The sequence below is a fragment of the Lipophrys pholis genome (genome assembly GCF_963383615.2).
Source record: "Lipophrys pholis genome assembly, chromosome: 11".
Lineage (NCBI taxonomy): Eukaryota > Metazoa > Chordata > Actinopteri > Blenniiformes > Blenniidae > Lipophrys > Lipophrys pholis.
In genome coordinates, this window is record NC_137631.1 from 13,570,998 (window position 1) to 13,594,660 (window position 23,663).

At 41.3% G+C, this 23,663-nt stretch overlaps 1 protein-coding gene across 1 annotated transcript in view; it reads right to left on the reverse strand.

Annotated features, from left to right (window-relative positions):
- Positions 1 to 826: 826 nt before the first annotated feature.
- Positions 827 to 23,663, reverse strand: part of ldlrad3 (low density lipoprotein receptor class A domain containing 3) — a 96,385-nt gene continuing 73,548 nt past the window's right edge. Inside the window, exons 5-6 of the mRNA XM_080474708.1 lie at positions 2,365 to 2,767; positions 827 to 1,938 (exon numbers count right to left, since the gene is read on the reverse strand). Of these exons, the coding sequence (XP_080330834.1) occupies positions 1,776 to 1,938; positions 2,365 to 2,767 (566 nt within the window). The 3' untranslated portion in view covers positions 827 to 1,775. The remainder of the gene's footprint in view (positions 1,939 to 2,364; positions 2,768 to 23,663) is intronic.

A 23,663-nucleotide genomic window follows, 5' to 3' on the forward strand; every position in this document is an offset into this window, starting at 1 on the left:
ATTTAACTCCTCAAACAGACTTTTGATAAATGAGTACTTTACCCAGTAATGCTTTAAGTGCATTCATATTTCTATTACCAGGAATCTATATCACTTTTAAAGCACAGAAAGAAGAGATTAAAAAAAACAAAAAACCCTTAGGAGCAGTTTCACATATATGTAAAAAAAAAAAAAAGCTAAGTGTACGAGAACAAATCAGAAAAAAACTTAAAAAATATTTTTAGACCAAAACAGACAACAGAACAGTCTGACGGGTAAAACTTTGTCCTGAGAGAAGTTTTCCAGTTTTCCAGCAAATAACATTCAATTTTACTTTGTAGATATTTTCACATTTCAATGAAACAAAGAGGAAAAACATGATTGTTTCTTTAATAGAGGGTTGGCAGGGTTTCATCTAAAGACAACGTTTAAAAGGTATTATCTTTGGTTTGATTGATTTCGTCACAGCGAGCTTCAGAATGGAAAATAAAAGCACAACTAAATAAAAAAATTTTTTTTACACTTTCAGCTCTCACTAAGTTCTACTTTAAATACTCTTTACCTTCCCTACTTTCAAATGTACAGTGTTAAACAGACCTCTCTGAAATGAATGAAAAAACACGAATCCTTCGGATCATCAGTCAATGCCTGAAACTACTGACGCGGGTTTTTATGAAAAGCTGTCATATTTTAATACACCGCACTAAAAACTTTGAAAGTCTCACAGGCTGCCTGTGATTTTCTGATTAACCTAATTTCTTTTACAAAGGCACACACAATGAATTAAGGCCCCGGCAAATTACTTTTTCTTTTCTTGTCTTTAAATAAAAGACTTCTTGGTCTCAGACGGAAATGTAATAAAGGTACTTTTACCAACGGAGGTCATATTATTAGTTTTTTTTTTTTAAAGGAATGACTTTAGAAATAAATTCAAAGTTAATACTTGTGTAACTTTTGTTCAACATTACTCTATAAAATTTCACTGGTCCTCTTCACATTAAAAGCAGGAATCCCGCCAAAAGATTATCACGTCAAAAGATGATCTGGAAAACATTGAAAAAGAAAACCTGTTCATCCTCCGATGGAAAGATCTCTAATTTAACACACTACTTTAAAATTTGCTTTAACTTTGTCTAACCATGCTAATATTTTACACAATAATGTTGCTGCTTCTTTATTACACACTACATGTTTTTGGTCAAAGTATTGAAACCGTGGGCTATAATTTCAGTATTTTACTCTTTTAAATTTTTTTTTTTATAAAGTAGAAAGTGGTAAGTTAAAATGTAACTTTTTGCAACATTCAAGATTTTTCACTTTAGGGAAATTGTGAAATGATGCATGAATTTGACAAAAATCTTCAAGTGCTGCACACAGAAAAAAATAAATCAGCACTAATATTCATGTTGTTGGAACATTACATGTTAATAAATGACCAATTGACTCCTACTTCTTTGGGGGTGCAGGCTGTGGCCACTCGAAGGCCTCACACACATTATTTCATCAAGCAAACTGATCAACTGGCAAATCATTGGAGTTTACAGTTGTAGTGCAGCCATGATCTCAGCAGGGGGAGCCAACACTCAAAGCTCAGAGTCCCGAGACGCACCGTCCCAGTCCAGGTCCCCAGTCAGCTCATGTGACAGCAGCGAGTTGAGGGCAGAGTTCAGTTTCTCGTAGCTTGTTGAATCTGTTGGAGCTGGTGTTTGCGGGGGACTGTCCCGTCCTCACGCTGCCCTGCAGCCTGGTCCTCCTGTCCTGCTGCCTCTGAATCACATCAGTCTACAAGAGAGCGGCTACAGCTGGTCCGACCCCTCTCTGGACCCCGAGGCCACAGTTCTGGCTGTGGGCTGGCTCCGGGGATCCTGCGGGCCTTCGTACTGAGGAAGCTCGCCCTCCGAAGGAAGTTCCCCGTCCGGGAGGTACGGAGGAGGAGGGAGATCGAACCAGGGAGGCCGACTGTGGAGAAAGATTTCATTTTTTCATTTATTCCAAACAAATCTGCCCAATGCAACAGGTGAGTCACGGTTAAACAGATCAGACGAGAAACCGATGAGGTGTCATCAATTTCATTCTCTACATCTACAATATCAGGCTGTACTGACAATGTGGATTTTTTTCTGCTTTTACTTTTAATCGGATTTCAAACCACGACCTCAGTCTTTAATATAACCCCCCCGCCCACAGATTAGAGGATTAATGACAATCATTTTACCCCAAATCAGAAAACAGAGGTGCTGTAACAAGTGCTGAAAGATATTTCTGACAGCAGGTAACTGACACATTAGTACTATTTTTTACTGGTTTCTTCCGGATGATCGCAGACAAAACAAACAGAAAACAAAACAAACAGAAAACATCTACACATATGACTATTCCTCTCACCTGGCATCCAGAACAGCTTGTGAGTATGATGGAGGTGAGTCCATGGAGAGCCCAGACGGGCACAGGGTCCCAGACAGGAGCTGCAGTGCTTGAGGGGTTGAGCTGTACTGGCCTGCAGCGGTGGGGGACGCCGGCGAGAGGCCTGGACCTCCGGGATGAATGTGGCCCCGGTCCAAGATGACAAGGCGGGACAACAGCAGAGGCTGGTGGTGATGGTGGTGGTGTGAACCTCCTCTCACGCCTCTGGGCAGCAGAACGCTTCGTTTCCTCTGGTGGTGGAGGACCAAAGCCAGCAGCGCCACCACCAGGACGAAGATGACGGCGCTGCCGATGACGGCGTAAGTGATGCTGGGGTAATAACGCAGGCGGTAGTCCAGAGTCACAAAGTCCTGGCCTGGGGCTTCTGTAAGAGAGGGGATTGATGGATGAGTGGATTAGACAGAGGAGGATTGGAGGAAGGAAGAAAGGATTAGGAGGTGGGTAAAGTGGGAGGAAACAGGAAGATGAGTTGTGGATTAGCAGAGCCAGGGGAATGGAGAGCAGAGTGAGAGAGAGAGAGAGTCGTGAATATCGAGCAGTAAATAGTTTTAACGTTCATTTTCAGATGTGTTCCGTGTGATTTAACGGCGGAAGCCTCTCATGGAGATGAGGGTGCTACATTATCAGCATAACATGCCGCCAGCCTCTCCACAAGAGTGCTCAGAGATGAGGAGAACAAACAGCCTATCGGATACCGGTGTAGAGGTTCCACGTGAACCTTCATTTAATGGGCGGACGACAGAAAAACTGAGAGGCTAAATAAATCCTGATGTGGGAAAATAGAGGATGCCCCTGCTGAAGAGGAGAGGTCCAGGAGCCGCCACAGATTACCATGTTTGTCACACGGTGAAAGAGGATGTCTGCAAACTACTGACGAGAGCAGAGAACTTGATGAAGCTGCAACAAACACAAAGCAGCCAGAGGCGAGGAAAGGGACTACTGTAGGACCAGAGAGCCCTCCAGCTTATTATTCCACATAAGATGAGGGAATAGCACTTAAACATTTCCACTGACGGATATTACAGCATGAGAATTTCAATCAGGCACTTGGGATGAGGCTCATGTAAATGGAGTTTGGATGTACCAGCTGCCTGTGCCGTTGTGTTCTGGGGAGAGAAAGTGGAAGGAATCCTATTTATTACTGAGCTGCAGAAAGGATGTGCTAATGAGGAATGAGCTGCATAAAAGTATTTTACAGTTGCTATTTCACTTCAAATTACACTAATGCCTCGGGGGCTGTAAACAACAAACCTCTGTGCGCCTCTTAAAAGTTCAAAATGCTTTCCATGCTGTGTGTTGTTGTTTAAAGAGCCACACACATTAACGCTCAATACCCCGTAGAAAAATAACTCCAGGAGTTATCAGGTGGGCGGCAGAGGGTATCGACCCCAAGTGGTGCAGCGGGTTGCACTCTTCCCTTGCAATGAGGTTGCATGTTCTCCCTGTGATTCTCCAGCTTCCTCCCGCAATCCCCAAAAAATGCGTTTTAGTTTAATTGGTGACTCTAAATTGCCTGCAGGTGTGCGTCTGAGCGGACCAAGCAGAATAAAAGATGTTTGTTGAGCAAATAGTAACCGTGAGCTTTCTCATCAACAGGAAATTATTCAGTTATGCATTTTTGTATTTCACAAGGACAAGACATGGACTTCAATGTAAACCCTCCTCCAAATATATATATATATATATAATTTAATTAAAATAAACTGTTTCTCTTTGTGTTTGTATAATAAGTTGGATTTCTATTAATGCTGTCCAGTTGTCCAACATTTGTTTTCTTTAATCCATAAATATATCTCAAATACTATTTATTTATTTTTTATCAAAAAAGTAACTGTGGTCAACTTCTGGTGTAAATATCTTTGCTTGTTGTCATTGTTGTTTCTATTAAAACTCAGAAAAAGAAGAAAAGACAAAAAACAAGAAAGAGAAAAAACTCAACTTTATTCTTAGAATTCTAAGAGGTTCTAGGTTTTAATCCAACTGATCCATACAAAAAGTGTTTATCACTACACAACTATATCTACACGTTCCTATTCAAATGTAATTATGCGTTGCCCTATGGCAAAATATTGAGGGACATTTTCTCAATACAATACTGAGATTTCCATTACAGAGTGGCTCGTGTGCCCGTCGTCAGCTTGGATCAACTCCAGCACCCTGCGAACCTGAGTTTGATAAAGTGGTATAAGAGATGGATTGGTATGTTCTCTAAAGAACTCACTTCTTTGTCCACAAGTCATCATTTGGACAACTGAAGTGTCTGTCTCACTCTGCTTGCTGTGTGATGGACTGGCGACCTGTACAGGGTGTATCCTGCCTTCTCCTGCACAGAGCTGGGATCGGCTCCAGCAAACCTCCCACCCGAGTGGGATGAAAGTGTACAGAACGTGGATGGATGGAAGAGATCTTGAGGTTGAATCAATAGTCTGAAAATGCTTCCATCTGTAAGGATTAAATCCCCCAAAACTGTGAAGCAGGCAAGACCATTTTGGGGTGCTTTTTGAAGTATTACAGGCTTATATAGACTTACAGGCTCTCGTGAGATATTGTGTTAAGCACAGCATAGAGATCCCCCCCCCCCCCCCCCCCCCCCCCCCCCACACACACACACACTTTTACAAGGTAGATCTACAGAGCCTCAAAGAACCAAACCAAACTCTCCACAGAAAGTCAACCGACGTGAACCGTTCATATCAAGTTACAGGTCTGACCCACAAAGCGTCGCCAACTCAAATGCTGAATAAAAGTACCTCCATATTTAGTCTTTGCCATATGACATTAGAATTAGACTGGACAAAAAGATGGAACAATGTTACAGCACCTCAAAACTGAAGACCAAGATTGATCCTCCCCTGGCAGGTCTGTGTAACCTCATTATTAAAGTAAACAGGATTAGCTTCAGGATTAGGTGTATACTGAAATTTAGAAATACACCTAAAACAATTTTCAGTTACAGTTTTGCCACTTAACCTTTTTCAGTCTGATAATTACTGATCTGTCTTTTTTTTTTTATCTTTTTGCTTTTCTTATTTTTTTCCACTCATCTTTGTTTTGATAAGTTATTTGAGTGACAAAAAGGACACATCATGATAGTCAGCAAGTAAATTACTAACAATTGAGTGGGTTTGCCTTAGGCCCACCACTCAGTTGTGACCGTGCACAACTTGATGTCATCAGTGTCTACAATTTAATTGCAGATACTTTCACTGAAACCATCGTCCCTCTGAAGAAATCTACAGAACGCAGTTACAGATCTCATCAGACGATGGCAGCCTACGTTAGTGTTCGAGTGTCAAGTTTACGTCTTAGAGGACAAAGGTGCCAAAAGAAAATCTTCAGCAGCAGCACAACCATGTGTTGAGAGAGGTTTTATGGTTTACTTGAAGGCATGATTGGAGTTTACGGGGGCTGTGGCTGAGTTGGTAGGGCAGGTTGTCTTCCAATTACAAAGGTCTTGGTCTGTCCATGTGGCTTGAGGGATGCACTGAACTCCAAATCGCTGTTAATGGAGGTTGAGCACTTCGCACGGCAGCGCTGCGAGACTGCTAAAGTGGTGAAAACACTTTATGTGGAGTCCATTTGCTATTTAGGAAATGTGACGGCTCGGCAAAAGTCTAGAAACAAGGATAAAATGTAGTCATGAAAATGTTTTTCGTCACAAATGTCTGCAGGAGCACTGTGCTTCTTCTTGGTCACCTGAAGTGACTCCTGAGCTCAGTGCGGAATCTGGAACATGAGACTTGTTATAATGTAACACGCAGAATGTAAGGACAAAATCAAACTTCAGCGGGGTGTGATAATGGGATTTTTCTGAAGTTCAGATGAGGAAAATGCTATTCTCTTCATTGAGCATATCCATCTTATCAATTCAAAAACTAAAAACCATCAAACCACGTCATAAAGAAAGATGTGAGTGTTGGTGAAGCTCACAGTCTGTAAGACTGTTTGTGTTGACGGAGCAGCGAAGGTAAGCGACTCTTCATGAGCTCGCGTTCTTTCTTCCAGACACCCTGCGGAATGTTTCCTCTGTCTACCTGACCTTGAAGGCCTGAGGGAGCCTCTGCTGTGTGTGTGTGTGTGTGTGTGTGTGTGTGTGTGTGTGTGTGTGTGTGTGTGTGCGCGCGCGCCAGTGCCAGTTTGCACATACATAGTGCTGAAATCCCAACAACCACCATCCTGGCATACAGCCCATTTCTGTACCCGTATATAGTGAGGGGCCCTATGCCTTAATTAAATCTAATCTAATTCAGATGCTCCACCCGTTTGCTGCCCCGACCAGGCACCAGCCAACAAAACAAGCCCCCCTCGACCCCTCCCTTGTGATTTAAAATTGGTCAGCACTTCACGCCAACCAATTAATTATGAACTGGACTCTCCGCAGAGAAAGACGAAAACAAAGAGAAATTATTTCCATAATTACCTACTAAAAAAAACACAAATAAGGAGACCCCACCACCGCTAACCTATGCTGCCTATCAGGTTTCAATGCAGTCCTCAGGGAGCAGAAAGAGACACACACAAAAGGAACTCATAATGCTGTAACATTAACAATGGGACCCTATTCGGTACATTAGCGATAGAAACCTGAAAGGCTGTTTCAACTCGCACAGGAGATGAAAAGACATGGGGGGAAATAGAGAGTGAGAGTCTGGGGCAGACTCCCTTTCTGTCAAAGGAGAGCGGGCCTGTGTGTGTCTGTCCCCCCTGCCGTGTGTGTGATTGAGCTCTGCATTCTATATTTCAGCTCCTTTTTATTCTGCGGGTTGTAGTTATAGCAGCAAAAAAGGTGTGATCATCGCATACAAAGACAGGTGAGGGGGGGGTCTCATAAAAACATCAGTATTTCTAAGTCACTACACGAGCCCCCATCACACTCCACTATTCAACACATACACATAAAAACCATTGGAAGTTTTGTCAACACCAGAACCGACTTTATCTGACATCCTGCCAAACAAAGGTTTTAGATGTTCAAATTAGTATTTATCCCACAGTACTATAAAGGATTCACCTGACTGGTCCCAAATTAATTCAACAGTAATAAAGAACTGCCTGAACTGTTCGGCAACAGATGGTATTGCTCCCACAGAGCCCTGATCTCCACATCACCGAGTCAGTATGGGATTACACGTGGAGGCAAAAGCCAATAAAATGGACTAAACCCCCTCAAGAACTGCAGATAGTGTAGCCGCACATCTGGTGTGCTTTGATTTTTTTTTTTTCGATACCGAATGTCAAGTACAAACTACTCACCACAAAATACTTTTCCATTTTCAGTTGTTACATAGTCAAAGTTCAACATCCATATTCTGTTAATCTGTATAATAATCGGAAGAAGAGCCGTTGGGGTCAGAGGGATGCCTTTTTTCCCAGCATTATCTTTAAAGGAATCACGATACAACAAAGTCATTGGAGGGAAAATCTGATCTATATATTTTTTAATTAAAACACACAATTTGTTTTAGGCGTGACAAAGACTAATTGAAATGATGAAATAAACAAATCTTTCCAAGACATAAAAATGTGGGGAGTATTCGGTCGCACTTTGAGGAATAACTAGATAGTAAGCAAACCGACATCTTTGACATTCACTATATAAAAATATACAAAAATAAAGTGAAAGTACCATGAAATCAGTCATAAGTGGATGTTTTTTTTTAACTAATTCAAAAGCGGAAATTTTCTTACTTTGAATAACCAATAACCGAAAACAAACGGATTTACCGTCCAAATGTGTTTGTATTTGTATGAGCTTGGAAGAGTGAGGATTAAATAATGGCTGCAAGTCAAACATAAAAATAGGAATGACCCCCTCAAGTATTTCTATCCGTCTTGCAGTAAAACCAACCAAAATCCAATCTACGTAGTTTTCATAGCACCTAAAGCCACTCCATCAGATCACTATGAAAAAAGTAAAAGAAATGTTTATTAAAAATCTAAATAGATTAGAGCTTCCAGAATATAGAGACGCCCCTTCATATGACTCTAAGCTGCACAGAGTTTGCCTCAGGTTCATCACTAATTTTTGGCTGAACGTTTTACTTCATGGTTTTTCCACAACAGGATATATTTGGATGTTGGGATTTATAGTTGACAAAAAGCTCTCTTGGAAGCCAGTTCCAAGTTTTTACCGTGAACATTTAGACAGTATTTTCAAAGCTGGACCAGTTTGATTGTCTATCTCCTACAGCGCTTTATCTGATTCAGGATCTGGGGGATTGCTGGATAAGGTCTGTGGGAGTCTGGTGAACCAAATAATTTGAAATGTCACATGTGAAATCAGTTACATAATGGACGATTGATGAGGACATCATACAGTTTGTACTGCAGGCATGGTGATATGCTGATAAGCTTGCTTGATGATGCCTACATCATGCAGACGTTATGGTTGCGCCCTCTCCTGTATCAGCTGGGTGGATAGTTGTTGGGCAGGAAAGGCTGCTATAAGAGTCATGACCAGCTCAAGTATTGAGATTCCTTCATTTGAAGCGTAGCGATACAAATTAAAGGGTTTAAAGGGGTTGAACTGATGCACTTACGTCACACATTAATAGCCTCTCTCTGTAGTTCTCACCACTGGCACCTTTTCCATTGCATCTTTACTGTATTCATAAACTCATAATCCTCGTATTTGTAGAGGCTTGGGGAGAAGGGCAAGGTGCAGCCATTCACGAGACTATTTTCATTACACTGGAGTGCCTTCTCACCACATCTCTCCATCGCATATCCTCTCCTCCTCTCCTCTTCCTCTCTTCCACTCTGAGTGCCTTCTGTTTCCCTCTTTAATGCTCCTTCATTGCTTCCTCTTTGTGCTCCTCTCTCCTCTCCTCTTCCCCACCTGCTATTTCACCATGCTCTCTTCCATGTCAGTAATTCACTGTTATGGAAAGAGGTGTCCCGTGGCTTTATGATATACAACTACTGCACTTAGACGGGAAGATGCACTCAATATCATGCAACAAAAGAAAAAAAAAGAAAAAATCAACCGCTAACATTTTTTTCTAAAAGGTTTAATCACTTCATTTTGTACTACCACACCTTGTCCCCTAATTTACGGCCTTTTTTTCTCTCTCTCGAGTTTACCGCTTGCTTTTTTTGAATCCCATTATTTCCCACCTGCATCAATCTTATCACCTCTGCACCAGAGTGAAGGATTATAGAGACATGCAGAGGTCACAGTTGTAAACAGATAGAAATGTCCAACTGCTTATGTCCCTCCTTGACATAAGCAGAGAGTGTGAGCACAGTCTCCTCATACTGAACTCCTCACACACTGCTCCAAACTTCTGTTAAATTTTCCAGATGGCAGAGTCACACAGACCCCCTGCTGTATGCCTTCGGCACCAGTAATGAACTTCTCATTGCCAGAGTTTCTTTGTGCCATTTTTCTTTTTTCTTTTTTTTTTGAAACCTGGCTGACAATTCTCATTTTTTTCTGACAGCTTCCTTTTCTCTTGTATTTTTGTGTGAAGTAGATGAAACTGGAAGAAGAACAAGGGGAGACAGGTAGTCAGGCTTGGCTCGGTGGGGGTCACAAAAAAAAGATTGAATAGTATTGCTGGTTCTTATTTGCCAAAAGTAGCTTATCATGAATGCCTATGTGGTATAGTCATGTGTATGTGGAGACGACAGCAAACGTGAAAACAAAAACCAATTGAAATTCCCCCCGAAAAGGACTGTGGCTTGTAAAAACTATTGCAGTAACTGGTTCGAGTTCGAGCTTCTCTAAAGTTTGCGTGTCCTCCCGAGTGTCTATCAGCTCTGTCCAGGTACTCTAGGTTCCTCAGACCGCCCACAGACATGTATCTTACTGTGAGTGTGTGGACCGGTTACCTGTTCAGGGTGGAAACCAGGGTGTGGTTTTTTTTAATTAAAAGTCTGCTCACGTTTTTTCTCGGACAACTATCCAGATAGGCACGTCGGAGTCACACAGAAACCTTTCCATCAACGGTTAAAAAAAAGTAAATACTGAGGAAAATCTGATTCTGCACTTATTATTGTATTTCACAAATGAAAGTCATGGATTTTGTTATAAAACGCTCAGAGCAGTCTTGTTTTATTCATTTTTGTATTTAAACTAATAAGTCATACTTTTTTTGGGGGGGTTCATTTCATAGCTGCTCAACATGTGTTTTCTTGACCCACTCATAACTAACCACACACATTCACGTTGGTGGTTTCATCCATTCTAAGAAGTTGTGTGTTCTATATTCCAACGAGCCAATGTAAATATTCTGCCAAATAGGTGACTCTACCTATGAATTTATATTCATGTGCGAATATGTGTTACCCTATGACACAACATTGATGGATCTTTTATATAGGCAACACTAAAATATCCATGATAGTGAGTAACAGCTTATGAGCAATGTGAAAACAGGAATCCATCAAAAGATGTTACAGAGCAGAACAAATGAGTCAGAGTACTGGCACACACATTCATGCCCGCAAACACACAAAGCTGTATGGAGCTACTGAAGCAAAGTGAGGGCCAGTGTCAGTGTACAATAGGCTATTGAGCATGCTGTGATTAAAACAAGCTCTCAAGCTCTCTTTTGTCTGCCTTTAATCAAACTATGCTGCAGATCAACACCAGACATGCAGTTAGGTTGCTGAGATACAAGTCCCCTCCCATCTCTCTTTCATAATGAAGCCCTGTCCTTTATTCTGATTGGCAACCTGCCACTAAATATGCTAGCCAACCACTGTCAGAATATGCTCATCCGAAGATGAATGACCGAAATTAACTGAAAAGAAATTGGGCTAATAAAAGGCTCCACATATCTTAATTGCCACACTTAAAACGCCTAGAAATAAAAGGAGTGAAGAACCCCCCCCCCCCTGCGCCTCATTCCTGAGGGAAAAGATCGAGGGTGCACAGATGTGCTGTACTTTCCCCATGCACCGAAGACTCATTTCACATTCCAAGTCCCGGCTTAAAAAAAGAGTCCAGAGTAGAGTGGGTGTTGGGGGTGAGGGTGGGGGTGGTGGTGGTTAATCGTCCTATGGCTTCAGGATTTGCAACTACATGTCAAATACAGCTGCACTGAGCTGATAGACACTGGTTACAGCAGCACTTTTTTATTTTTTTTTGCTATGGCGCAGAAACTTTGTTTGAAGCTGACTCCAGGTGTGAGGGAAGGAAGCTCTGTTGGCACCGTTATAGCGGGAATGATGAAATAACACGTACAACTGGCGACAGCAAACTCACACTTCTGCCCACTGTGGAGTTTCACTGAAAGGAGGAAACCAGAGAGCACAAGACAATCGAACCACAAGGGGGCAGGCAATTCACATTTTTCCTCGGCTACACACAGGCATGCCCAAACACACACACACACACACACACACACACACACACACACACACACACACACACACACACACACACACACACACACACACACACACACACACTCATGCACTTGCAGTTAGTATTGGGCGGGCATCCAGAGTGGGAGGAGGGCGAGCAGTGGGCTGAAGGGCGCAAGGAGGGGAGCATGCCATCTGGCTTCAAACATACCCACAAACAGATGCACACACATGGCATTAACATACAGCGTGCATACACGTCAAGGACGTCGATTCATGAGCGAAAGCTTCTTGTAAGTTTATCAGAAATAAAGTTCAAACACATTCACATACACGCGCACACACATACACACGCACACACATCCACACACATTCATAAACAGCCTGCCTTCATATCGTCATACGAGTAAAAACAGCAGTACAAACAAAATCCCAGAAATCCTTTCATCCCGGTCCAGAGCGAGCTAACTAAAACCCATGCCACATGGAGGAGAAGTCTGATTAAAAAAAAAACAAAAAAAACTGGGAGGAAAAACTACAAACAGTAACTTGTGGGGTGTTTGGTTCGGTCATACTTTACTCATGTTGGACTCCACTATGAGCAACGTAGAAGCTTGAGGTTGAAAAACAAACTCCTAGAGTGACTGTGGTGGCTACAGTCTCAATAAACAAAGCTAAGAAAGATTAGAACACTGAAGCTGGCCCCGTTTTTCTGTCTTTCTGACCCACTTTACACCTGCAATTAAACTTGAGTCTGCATGAAGAGTATGAGACAGTCACCACACTGTCTGCCTGGGTTTATTTGGTTACACTTTCAATGCACACTGTGGAGAGGAGATGTGTGGGTGGAAAGGCAAACATGCAGGTGAAGTGCTGATACTGCAAGGATTTTTTTCTTCTTCTACAGCATGGTTCTGAAAACTGTTTTTGCCTTATTTGTGAACATCCAATTGTTTCCTTGCTGACTCTGGAAATGGCAGGAGGTTTATTAACGGGGACGAGCTTGCAGGGGTTTTATTTCTGCCCTGTGACACTATCTAATGCAATCCAATCATTCTGCAATTGGGATCAACTCCAGCGGTGGTCTGCCTGATTCGGTCACGTCCCGATAGTTGTTTGTAGGAAAACGGTACGTAATCAGCTTCCATTAACATGTAATCTTCTTTATCAAGATAACACCTCCAGATAGAGATCAAATTTTTTAGCTGCAGATATAAATGATAGACATATATATATAAAAAAAAAAGATATAAAAGTTTTGGGGGCCTTTGTGTGCAGAATTAGCATGTTCTCAGTGTGTGTGTGTGTGTGTGTGTGTGTGTGTGTCTGTGTGTGTGGATTTTTCTTCTCCCACATTCCAACCACACGCAATCTGAAAAATACATACATCCCTTCCCCATTCCCCAGCAACTCCACTATGCATATATGAACACGTCTTCAATCTTTGAGTGACAAAGCCTTTTAACCAATGAAGTGTGTGCTTCATGTTGCTAATCATCTGCCACCATCAAGAACCACGTGAAGCGTAAAGGCGTCTGGTAGATCTGGACGAGTTGTTTTTATTATTACAACTATTCGGGACTATTTCAGATTTTGAGTCACTCAACAAAATAATGTTCTCCATGACATCGTCATGGAGTCATCGTTACCAAAATTGGTACACATGACAAATTTTTACCAAACTAAACCTCTGGCCGTCACTCTGAGAGAGGCCTGAAGAGGCGTTCTCAGAGCAGAGAAGGATCCCGTAGAACGATGATGACTGCCATGAGGACAAGAACAGTGATCTGTTTGCTGTGTTTGGTAAACAAGAGGGTTTATTAAAAAGCAAAAGCAGCTGCACAAAACTACCGTGGTTCATTTACAATGTGCCAGAATTGGAAGTAGTTTTCACAAAGTGTGGTGTTGAATGTTTTTTCATGCTGCTTATCAGTCTTTGCTGTGTACATTTCAGCTGCAGAGAATCTAATGTAGTTTTTTGAGTGTTATTTGTTTCTGAACTGGAATGCATTATTAAGGCAGGAATGTTTACTTGACGGTGGTGCCTTTTATTTGTTTGTATTGGCATGTTTCACAGATATTTGCACGTAATATTGTTACCGTGAAATAAAAGAGGTTACAAAGAATAGATGTTAACCAACATCTGGTGCTTCACTGCATGTTTGATCAAAGTCTGAGCAGGTCGTCCATTGAGGTGGCTGCCTGTCACAACATAGTTGCAGCAGATGAAATACTTTATTGCTCTGAACTACTCCCACCATCACACCTTTTCAACCACTCCATTCATGAAATGAAATATACATACATATTTCTATTTTCTAAACATACACTTCACTTGATTTCAAAATTTAAGCCGCTGTTTGTACAGATTCTGTATAATCTTGTACCCCCCCCCCCCCCCCCCCCCCCCCCCACACACACACACACACACTACATTTCAAACCACTTCTCTCTTGACATCTTACAGGTATGCGCCCTTTACTTTACCCTTCACTAAACTGTCTGATCCCCTTTTTTGGCCTCTTTGATGCATTATTGTTTGTTCTAAACCTTCAGTTCCAACAAACTCTCCCCCTGGTGAGACATGAAAAATTGATTGATTGAAAGCTGCTCTGCCAAGCCACGCTAGAAAGCAAAGCATGTGAAGCGCTCTGCAACAGCACTGTTTCAGATCCCATTGGCATCCTGCTATTAATATTCATGCCCCATGTTGTCACCCTGTTCCTGTTGCTGTGCCCCGTCATGTACTGTGTGTCTGTTCTCGTTAGCCTGCTCAAAAAAAAGAATAAATTAATGGCAGGTTATGTGTGTGTGTGTGTGTGTCAGCAGTGCTGAATAAGCCTGCCTGATTTTTTATTGTATTTATTTTTTATTTAGCACATATTCATGTCTCTATGGTTTCTTGGTAGACAGCAGTGGAAAGTGACATTATACTTGTTTTGTATGTGCTTGCAGCTTTTTTTTTTTTTTTTTTTTTGTCTGTTGGCTGTCTCTATTTCTGTTTCCCTATCACTCAGTATATTCCTCAATGCATGTATCCCTGTGTGTGTGTGTATGTGTGTGTGTGTGTGCGCATGTGTCAGTGGCGCTTTAGGGAACGAAGGTTTTCATGCTCCATCGGGCCTCTATTTGCCTGTCCTGTAATAACTTGTCCGCTCCATTGCTTGCTACTATCAGACCCCCCCCCCCCCATAACACTCAGTCACAGCTTACAGTAGGTAGCAACAAGAATAGAATGGCGTGGGCTAGAGGTCATGGATGGTTATAGCATCGAGAGAACATCCATGGATGAGGATGAAGAGAAAAGGACAGATGGGAAGGTCAGGATGGGAAGAGTAAAGGACAAGTGAAAGACACGCTGACTCATAAATTTTAATGTAGAATGGTGTGCTGTACGGAGAAGGCCTAACAATAGAGGGTAATGGGAGCTAGATGACAGTACTACAATTGATTAATGAAGTGAATACAACTACAACTCCTGTCAGATGTAAACAGTGGAAATGGTAGCCACCGTTGTAAGATACTGTTGATCCAAAGCACACACAAGAATCTCCCTCATCAGTGTTGAGCATGTTGAGGTTTTATGATTTTATTCATTTTGAATAATCCACGATGGTACATGTAAAGTTTAGGTTTTTGTAAATATAAAAAGCTGTGTTTATATAAGCATGCCTAGCATTTTAGGTCTGATTAAAACAAACTCCAGTGTGCATTAGTGTAGTTTATTTTTGAATGCGTGAACAATGACATCCTGGTGCAAACAAAACAAAGATGGAATTTGTGTGAAGTGTGCATGCACTTTGGATAATAGACCTCAGGATGGACAAACACAAGCAAGCACAGGCTTAAGTGTTGCCTTATAATGAATATACTGTGATGTTGATCAGTTGTTGGTGGGTTTGGCTGTTGCATTCAGCCTACCACCACAACATTGCTGAGAGGGTACTAAGCTGTTAGTTAAACTTGTACAAGTGATTTGGTTCAGTGTAACTATAAAAACATCTTATAATTAATTTATACAACAAAACGATTTACCACAAACTAAGTGATTAAAAAAAATCACAATGTATCTTACAGTGATGAAACAATGTTGCAATCTCACTCTTTAAACTGGCTTTTTGATGTGAAAATACTTTGATCTCAGCAGGGGGTACTTGATTGAAAAAAATAAAAAAATCATAAAGGGCATCTTACAGAAAAAATGCTGAAAACCAGGCTCATTAGGTGCTGTCGCTGCATCCTTTTCTGTAACCCATGCTTCAACAGAGGTTCGGTCATGAGAGCTCCAATCCCCCCCCCCCCCCCCCCTTTTTTTTTTAAAGAAGACCTCTCAGGAGAGGAGTGTGATTGTGAAGAGGAGACAATTTTTTTTCTCCCTGGAAGCAAAAGAAGAATGAGCAGGGTGAGAGGTTGCTCAAGATCGTTGAGAGGCTTTGACTACCAGCCTGTCCCACCAAATCTGATGGGCACGGTCTCCATGGCAACTGTGCTTTGAGGCCAAAAGGTGTGAGTGGAGAAAGTGGTCACTGGTCTGAGAGTGGATGAAAGGCAAACTAACATATGCTTCATGCTTGCACACACCAGTGATAAGGCTCTATCCTGGCCTGTGATCATGTGTAGTGATGATTTGGTTTTTACAGATTATCATAAACTGCAGAATGCACAACAAGGCATGTACGGCTGATACTGGACAGCAGTCGATTGGGGTTTGAATGCTGACAGGTTCAGAGAAAGAGTAATAGCATGTATATGAGATCCATTCAGCTATAAAGTTTAATGAATAAAACATATTCCTGCCACAAAAATAAAACATACATATACAACTATTTGTTAAAATCAATAAAGACCGAACCACCAACTGCTGTGAATTGAAACACATACAAAAATATTTCATGTTTATTGGCAGCGTATGCTTGGAGGACAGGGGGAAGCTGCATACATATTTAATAGGAACATCCTTAAACATCAAAACAGCATTTAAAAAAAACACCAATGGCTTTGCTGCAGATTTTTATTACCATTCAGCTCGAACTTTAGGTCTGCTGAAAGGGTGAACGACACCTGTATAACCCTGGAGAAGACCGGTATGTTTGGATGAGCGTTAGTTCATTAGCAAATGGTGCTATCAAACTGTTCTGTGGAGAAACTCTGCTATTTTGGAGACAGACACAGTGTGGGGAGAATGACTGTTTAAAAGTAGGGCCAATTACTGCGAGTCTGGCAGCAGAAACAGTGTTTGTACTGTAAAAGGACTAGTCTTTTAATAACCGGGTAGTACAGCAGTGAGGACTGCTTAGCGCGCTCCCATCGTGTCTATTCTCATTCTTCTCATTTTTATCCATGACACTGTTTCCACATTCTTATGTCTCTCTCAATCTCCAATCTTTTGTTCTTTTTCACCATTAATGCAAGCTTTGCTGTCAGTCAAAATTATTTTGTAACTCTTCAAAGCCTTCAGAGGTCTACTTGTCATCAACAGCTATGAATGACAGGATAACAGACTTGATATGAAGTGAAGGCTGCAAAATGTTTTCATCCAATACCAGCTATTAATCCTCCATCTATATCCAGACTGTAAAATATCTATCATTTATTACAATCCAACAGGACAGCAGCACTAACAAAATTGTCCTCAGGTGGAACTCAGTCTTGCAGTAACAATAATACAATAAGTATCTTGACCTTTAGGCCATCAGCATGTTCAGTCAGGAGATATGTGTTGTAGGCAGTGATAAAGACAGGTCAAATACCTTTTTATAAATATATTTTATTTCAGCAGCAGAATGCCATAACATTCCTGCCTGCACTAATAGAAAATACATTTTCTTTGCAAGAAAATCAATCTAAAATATGCTCACAAAAATGGCCAGTGGTTTTTACTGTAAATGTCTATAAACTGCAAAAAACGTGTGTTCTCCTTTGGTAAAAACGGTCAGTTATCACTAAAACCAACCTTATGAAAAAGCCTGCAGTGGTACTGCTGGGGCTCTTTTGACACTCCAAAGGGCGCTGCCCCACATCAACATGCTGCTGTGAATGGCTACCGCTGCTTGGTTAAAGTTGAGTGAGCAAGTTTGCCGTGTAGATCTCCAATTTAATGATCATATAAGTGGGAGTTAAGGCATCAATCTCTCTCAGGCTGCCACTCAGGTGCTCACCTGCAGCGTCTGTCTCAAAGTGCTCCGGTGGCTGGCAGATTCATAGCCAACGTTAATGCTGGTCAAATGGCTGCTGATTGTATCCTGATTTAAAAACAATGATATGCGGCTGCTGTCGGCTCCCAACAATAAAAATAAACCTCAACAGTGGCAAAACAAACGCTTTTGACAAACAGAAACACGACCGATCTGTCAGGCCGAGCTCTCAGGTTCAACCGTGCACTCAAGAAAAACACATACGGCTTTGTATTCCTCATGGTTACTTTGACTACTCGGAACGGGAGATAAGAAACTTTACTATTACATTTAGAAATCATTCTTGCACAAACAGGATTAACTTAAATGTAAAGAGACCCATTTTCTTTATTTACGGTGAAGTTTTCTTCACCCCGGATTTATATTTCATAGTGGCATCACAACAATTTAAGACACATCAATGCAAAGTTCAGCGCAATGTGAAGTTAACTGGCACATTATTTTGCATCTGAAGTGCTTAAGTTAGCACAACTATAAAAGAAAACAAACACACAACACAAACTCCTGTGTTAACAAACTGTGTTCACAGTCTTATCCTGTTTGTTTCTCAGAATACAGGTCGTACAGGGCCAAAGGCCAGCATGGACAGACAGCTCAAGCTTGTTAAAGCTACGGTGAAAAGCCCCACCTCCCCACCCCCCATTCCACCTCCCCACCCGACAGACCCAATTTATCCTGCCAGGCTATGCTCCAATACGTCTGAGCTCAGAGAGGGAGAAGAAAGGTGCAAGGAGGCAAAACAAGGGTCTGGCATCAAACCTGGTTGGATAAAACCCAGCAGTGACACAGATGCCTTCATATTTATACTGTATGTACACAAAGACAGTAATGGAAATTTAGACACACAAGAATGCTCACACCAAAAACATACTTTGCAGACAAACACACATATAAAATATCGGTGCCCACTTACATTACCAGATATTCCTTGGCTTCCTCTGTCCTTTTTCCCTCATGGTTGAGAAACAGAGCAAAGGTCCCTGATGCCCATTGCACCATTTAATCCCATCTCCTCTAACAATAGGTCTGGGCAGGCTTGTGGGAACATAAGAAGCCCCAGTCCGTTTTATCAAAGTCAGACAACATAACAACGCGGCCCATCGCTGAAGGTCCACGGCTCCAGTTCATATCTCTCTATTGAGCTGCAGTGGAATCAATGGCTTCTGTCTGAGTGATAAGAAATGAAGCATGATGGTCACCTGTGCAGGTCATACAGATTTGCTTCAAGTGCTAGGAGTTGACGAAACATGGGATGATTGGGGGGTCAGTGCCCAAGGGGGAGCCTGCTAGATAATAGATAAGGCTGGCTCAAAAGCATTCGCTGACATAAGTGACTGACATTACATATGAAGGAAGGTGGAGCCTTATAGAAGGATGATCATGTTGTTTGAAAGAACAATGAGAGGCTGAGTGGATGAAAATGAGATGATTTGGGGGGGGGGTATTAACGGGACGGAACGATGGCTTCTACTTATAGCGTCAGTAAAGAGCCACAATCAGGACAATTTCATAATATTTACCCAGGAGATGTTGTGAACATGTTTGCTCTTTGAAGATAACCAGTCATCACAAGATATGCCTGAACTTAACTATCTTGAAGGCAAAGGCTTTAGGAAGTTAATGAAAAACACGCTGAGCCTCAATGCAACATAATATGATGTAAAATGCTGACCTCTGGTGCAATACAGAGCACAGAGTGTCATAGTTTGGTACAGCTTACAATCTGACTGTAGAAGATTGTGATTTAGAGCTTTAAATCATAACAATAGTTTTGGAGACAATGTTTTAAATACACAACTACAAAAGGTGCTTAAATCTTTTCGTCTACTTTGCCAGTTGGCTATTTCTAACTATAATTTTTGTTTAGTTGACAGGTAAATTAGCTCCCAGGAACAGTCCTATTAAAGATGCTACATTTTCATTAAAAAACAAACAACAGCACAAAGACTTCCAACCTCACTGAGGGGTAAAAAGTTAATGCTTCACAGCCAATTAAAGTGCCTGCTCATAATCATGCTGTATATTAAACAGTATGTGTCTGTATGTACAAAGGGCCTCAGGCTTATTGGCTAAGTTGAAGCCAGGGGATTCACTGTGAGCTCAACCTTGGAAATTTGAAAGATTTTCAGTCAATATCTTTAGCTGAAGCCTTCTCCTGTAACTGTTTCTTCACTGCATCGAGTTTTTCTTCTCATCTTTATTGACAACATCCTTTTCTTGTTTGATTACTAAAAGATCAGTTAATATGAGTTTTGATCCTCTCTCCTTGATGTGTTTGCCTCGCAGCTCATATCAATCCCCATTTCTTGAGGCCAGTTGATTTTCCTCTCAGCAGGACTGAGGCGAGCTAGTCATCGACTTTAATACGTTCCTCTGCGTGGGCAGCCGTAGTGCACGTTAACCTGCACAGCCGCACTATTTCCCTGGTAATTGATGCCCATCCTTGCTCTCATACATGCATTTCTTTCATCCCTGTAATTAATGCTTTTGAAATATGGCGCATTCACTGATGATCCCATCCATCATCGCCGAGCTCAGGCATGCAACCATTTATTTCTGGAACACAGAAACACAATCAGTCGCCCACACAACCGCAGCCGAGACAGACCACACATCAAGCTGTGGTGCACTGTGCAACTGAGTCAACTTCATGCCCGTCTAATTAATAATGCAGCTTCCAGCTTTGCATCATCCATAGCCTGGGGGAGTAGTATGATACTGTGTTAGGGAGGATGATCATGAAGCATGCCGGGGATGGTGAGTGTGCCGAGGCCCAACTTGCACCGATGCAATTACAAGAACCAAAAGTAGGAGCAAGCCTGAAGCTGTGCCCCACTTCAGCACTGCATGCTAAAGCGACTCTCAGAGGTAATATGTGTCTACCGGAGTACAGAAAATATATTTAGATGTGTCGTGGTCAGCATTAATCAGTCTGAAACTTGAAACTAATGTCAAATAAAAAAAGCAATTGGGTTTTTTCAAACACTTTTTGCTTTGGTTTGGACTTCTATTTTTCACCTTGAGCTGAGTCACTCATGTCATTGAGTTTTCCACCTCTCGGCAAGAATGACATTTATTTCCTTTGTGCATGTGCACTTTGCTTAAGGGGGGATTTTGAGGACAAATACAATACAAAGTGAAAACAAAGAAAAGGGCCATATCAGACAATGACACAAACTTGGCCATTGTACAAATTATGAATGAAGAATGACTGTATATGTTCCAATGCAATACAACCGTTCTGCATATTATTCAAATGTGAATAGTTCATGAATGTTTACCTTCAGACATCTTTGCTGGAATGGTAGATCGTTAAAACCATGCTATAAACAAGCTTTAATTGAGACTACTCACAAAACATTAGGGATATTTGGCTTTTGGGTGAAATTTCAGAATGGACCTAAAATGCACTATAACCATTACAGGTGAACATAATGTGACTTTCTCAAAACTTTTGAATGCACATGTCCAACTGTTGAATGTTCCAGTACTTTTTGTACAACTTGCTGTTTTCTAACAAGGAGCCTGACGGCAAAATTCACAACAGGTGTTTGATCCATGAATCGATCAATACATTTGGTGGTTAGAATTGGTATTTAAACAGTCCTCCTCCTCCTCCTCATCATACATCTTCAAAAACACATGACCAAGTCCATTTTGTTCACCAAGTTCAAATGCTTTGAGATATGCAATAAATAATACACAGCGCAACACCTCCCTCCAAAGGTAAAGTACATTTTGTCTCTGTGGCACAAATGGATGTGTTAGAAAAAAATAAGATCCTCAACCACATTATGAACTGACTGAATAACTCCCACTGAATGATCACCTCGAGCAACACATGCCCTAAGAGCAGCCAGTATCAGTACATTTCTATCTTCAGAAAGAAATGTGGGTGAGCATAAATGCCACTTTCCTCCAGGTCACCTGCCTACATGCGTGCAAAAGACCCTTGCTTTTTATAAATAGTACATTCACAGGCATTCTTAGAAGAATTTGCAGTTTGCTTGAAAATAAGCAAAGAAATTCACAGTTAAGTTGAATTATATTAGTACAGCCGCAGTCATAAAATGTTTTGTAGGAGACTGAGGAAATGTAAAAAAGCCTCCCTTCAAAGTCTCACTGCAGGAATAAACCTAAATGTACGCTGCATATCCTATGATGAAACAGGTGAGCGGCTTCAAAGCAAATGCTCATGGAAAAGTATTTTACCATTAGAAAGGTAAGAGACCTGTTATTTCAGTCTGAGATCCCCTGCGTGATAGGTATGGAGCAGATAACCTGTGGACAAACTTAAGTTCCATATACAGTGTATATCCAAAGTTTAGCCGCATGTCTCATTCGAGAAGTTAGACATTTTGTACATATAATAGTTGTTCAGTTTAGAAAAAAGAAAATGTTTACTCGGTAGAGTCAGAGGCATAGATGGCGGTTATGTGAGAGTTGCTCACGGAGGGCAGAAATTTCCCTCCGTTTCGGTAACCTTACGCTTGCTGCTTCTGGCAGGTGGTTGTTGCTCAGTACTTATCTTTGCAGGACTCCACAGATTTAAGATTAGTGTAAGCAAGCGGAGGTACAGCATAAATACGGAGGGGAAATATAAAATAAAAAACAAAACAAATGCAAACAAAAGTTTTGTCTGTCTTATTTCTACTCCAACATCAAACCTACAAACTCTTCAAAGGCCTTATTGCATATTTACCTCTGACCACACCACATCAACATTTACTATGTCTGTAAACTGTGAATTCAAGTTAAGAGGACAGAAATGTGATTGCTGGCTGTTATCCACTAACAATTTGAATGAAATAATCAGTCTACACATCTATCAAGTCATTTTAATTGTCATAAAAAAGTTACGAAGCAAAACAGTGAATTGAATTTTGCTATACATGCAGCGCTACATGCTTTCTCCAAGATATGAAAATGCTTCTGATGCGATCGCCAGATAAGGATTATCTAAAAAGACATGCTCGCTGTTTTTTCCTTTAATACATTAACACATAAGGAAAATTATTCTCAGACAAGAACCAAGATGATGTCTGCATTATGCAACCATTGCAAATTATAGTCATCAAAATCCATGACCATCGTGGGTAGTTATTTTGAAATCTACACATCTAGAGAATGATTTTATAACTATTAGTTGTCATGCTCGCCTAAAAGTCATCCTCTGCCTGATGCAAAATGTTGCACAGATGGTGATGTGTACTCAATGAAGTGTAAAGGTCACTAAATATCAAAACCTGTGCGTCCTTGGTGCTTTTGCAGAAGGCTCCCTCCTGAAAGGTAGAGGACTGATCTAAAATGCATGTAGTATACTACTTCGAAAGGGGCTCCATTCATCCATCTTCTATAATACTTAAACTTGGGGTTGAGGGTCCTGGAAGACCCTGGACTGGTGACCAGCTCATCACAGGGCGAACACAGAGAGAAAGACAATCACACACTCACGTCTGCACTTATGGGTAGTTTAGAGTTACCAATTAACCCAGAACAGGTTTTTTTGACTGCGAGGAAATTGGAGTACCAAGGGAAAAACCCACACCCGCACACTGAGAACATGTAAACAGCGCAAAAAGGAAAAAGCCCCCAAGCCCAAATCTGAACCGGAGATATTCTCATTATGATGTATGAGTAGCAGAGCAGAAATCCAAAGGGACTTGTTTTGTCATTTCTATTTCCTTCAAGACTGGTTTGAATTTAGCACGTTGAAAAAGCAAAGGACATAAAAACAAGCTAAATCTTTAGTGT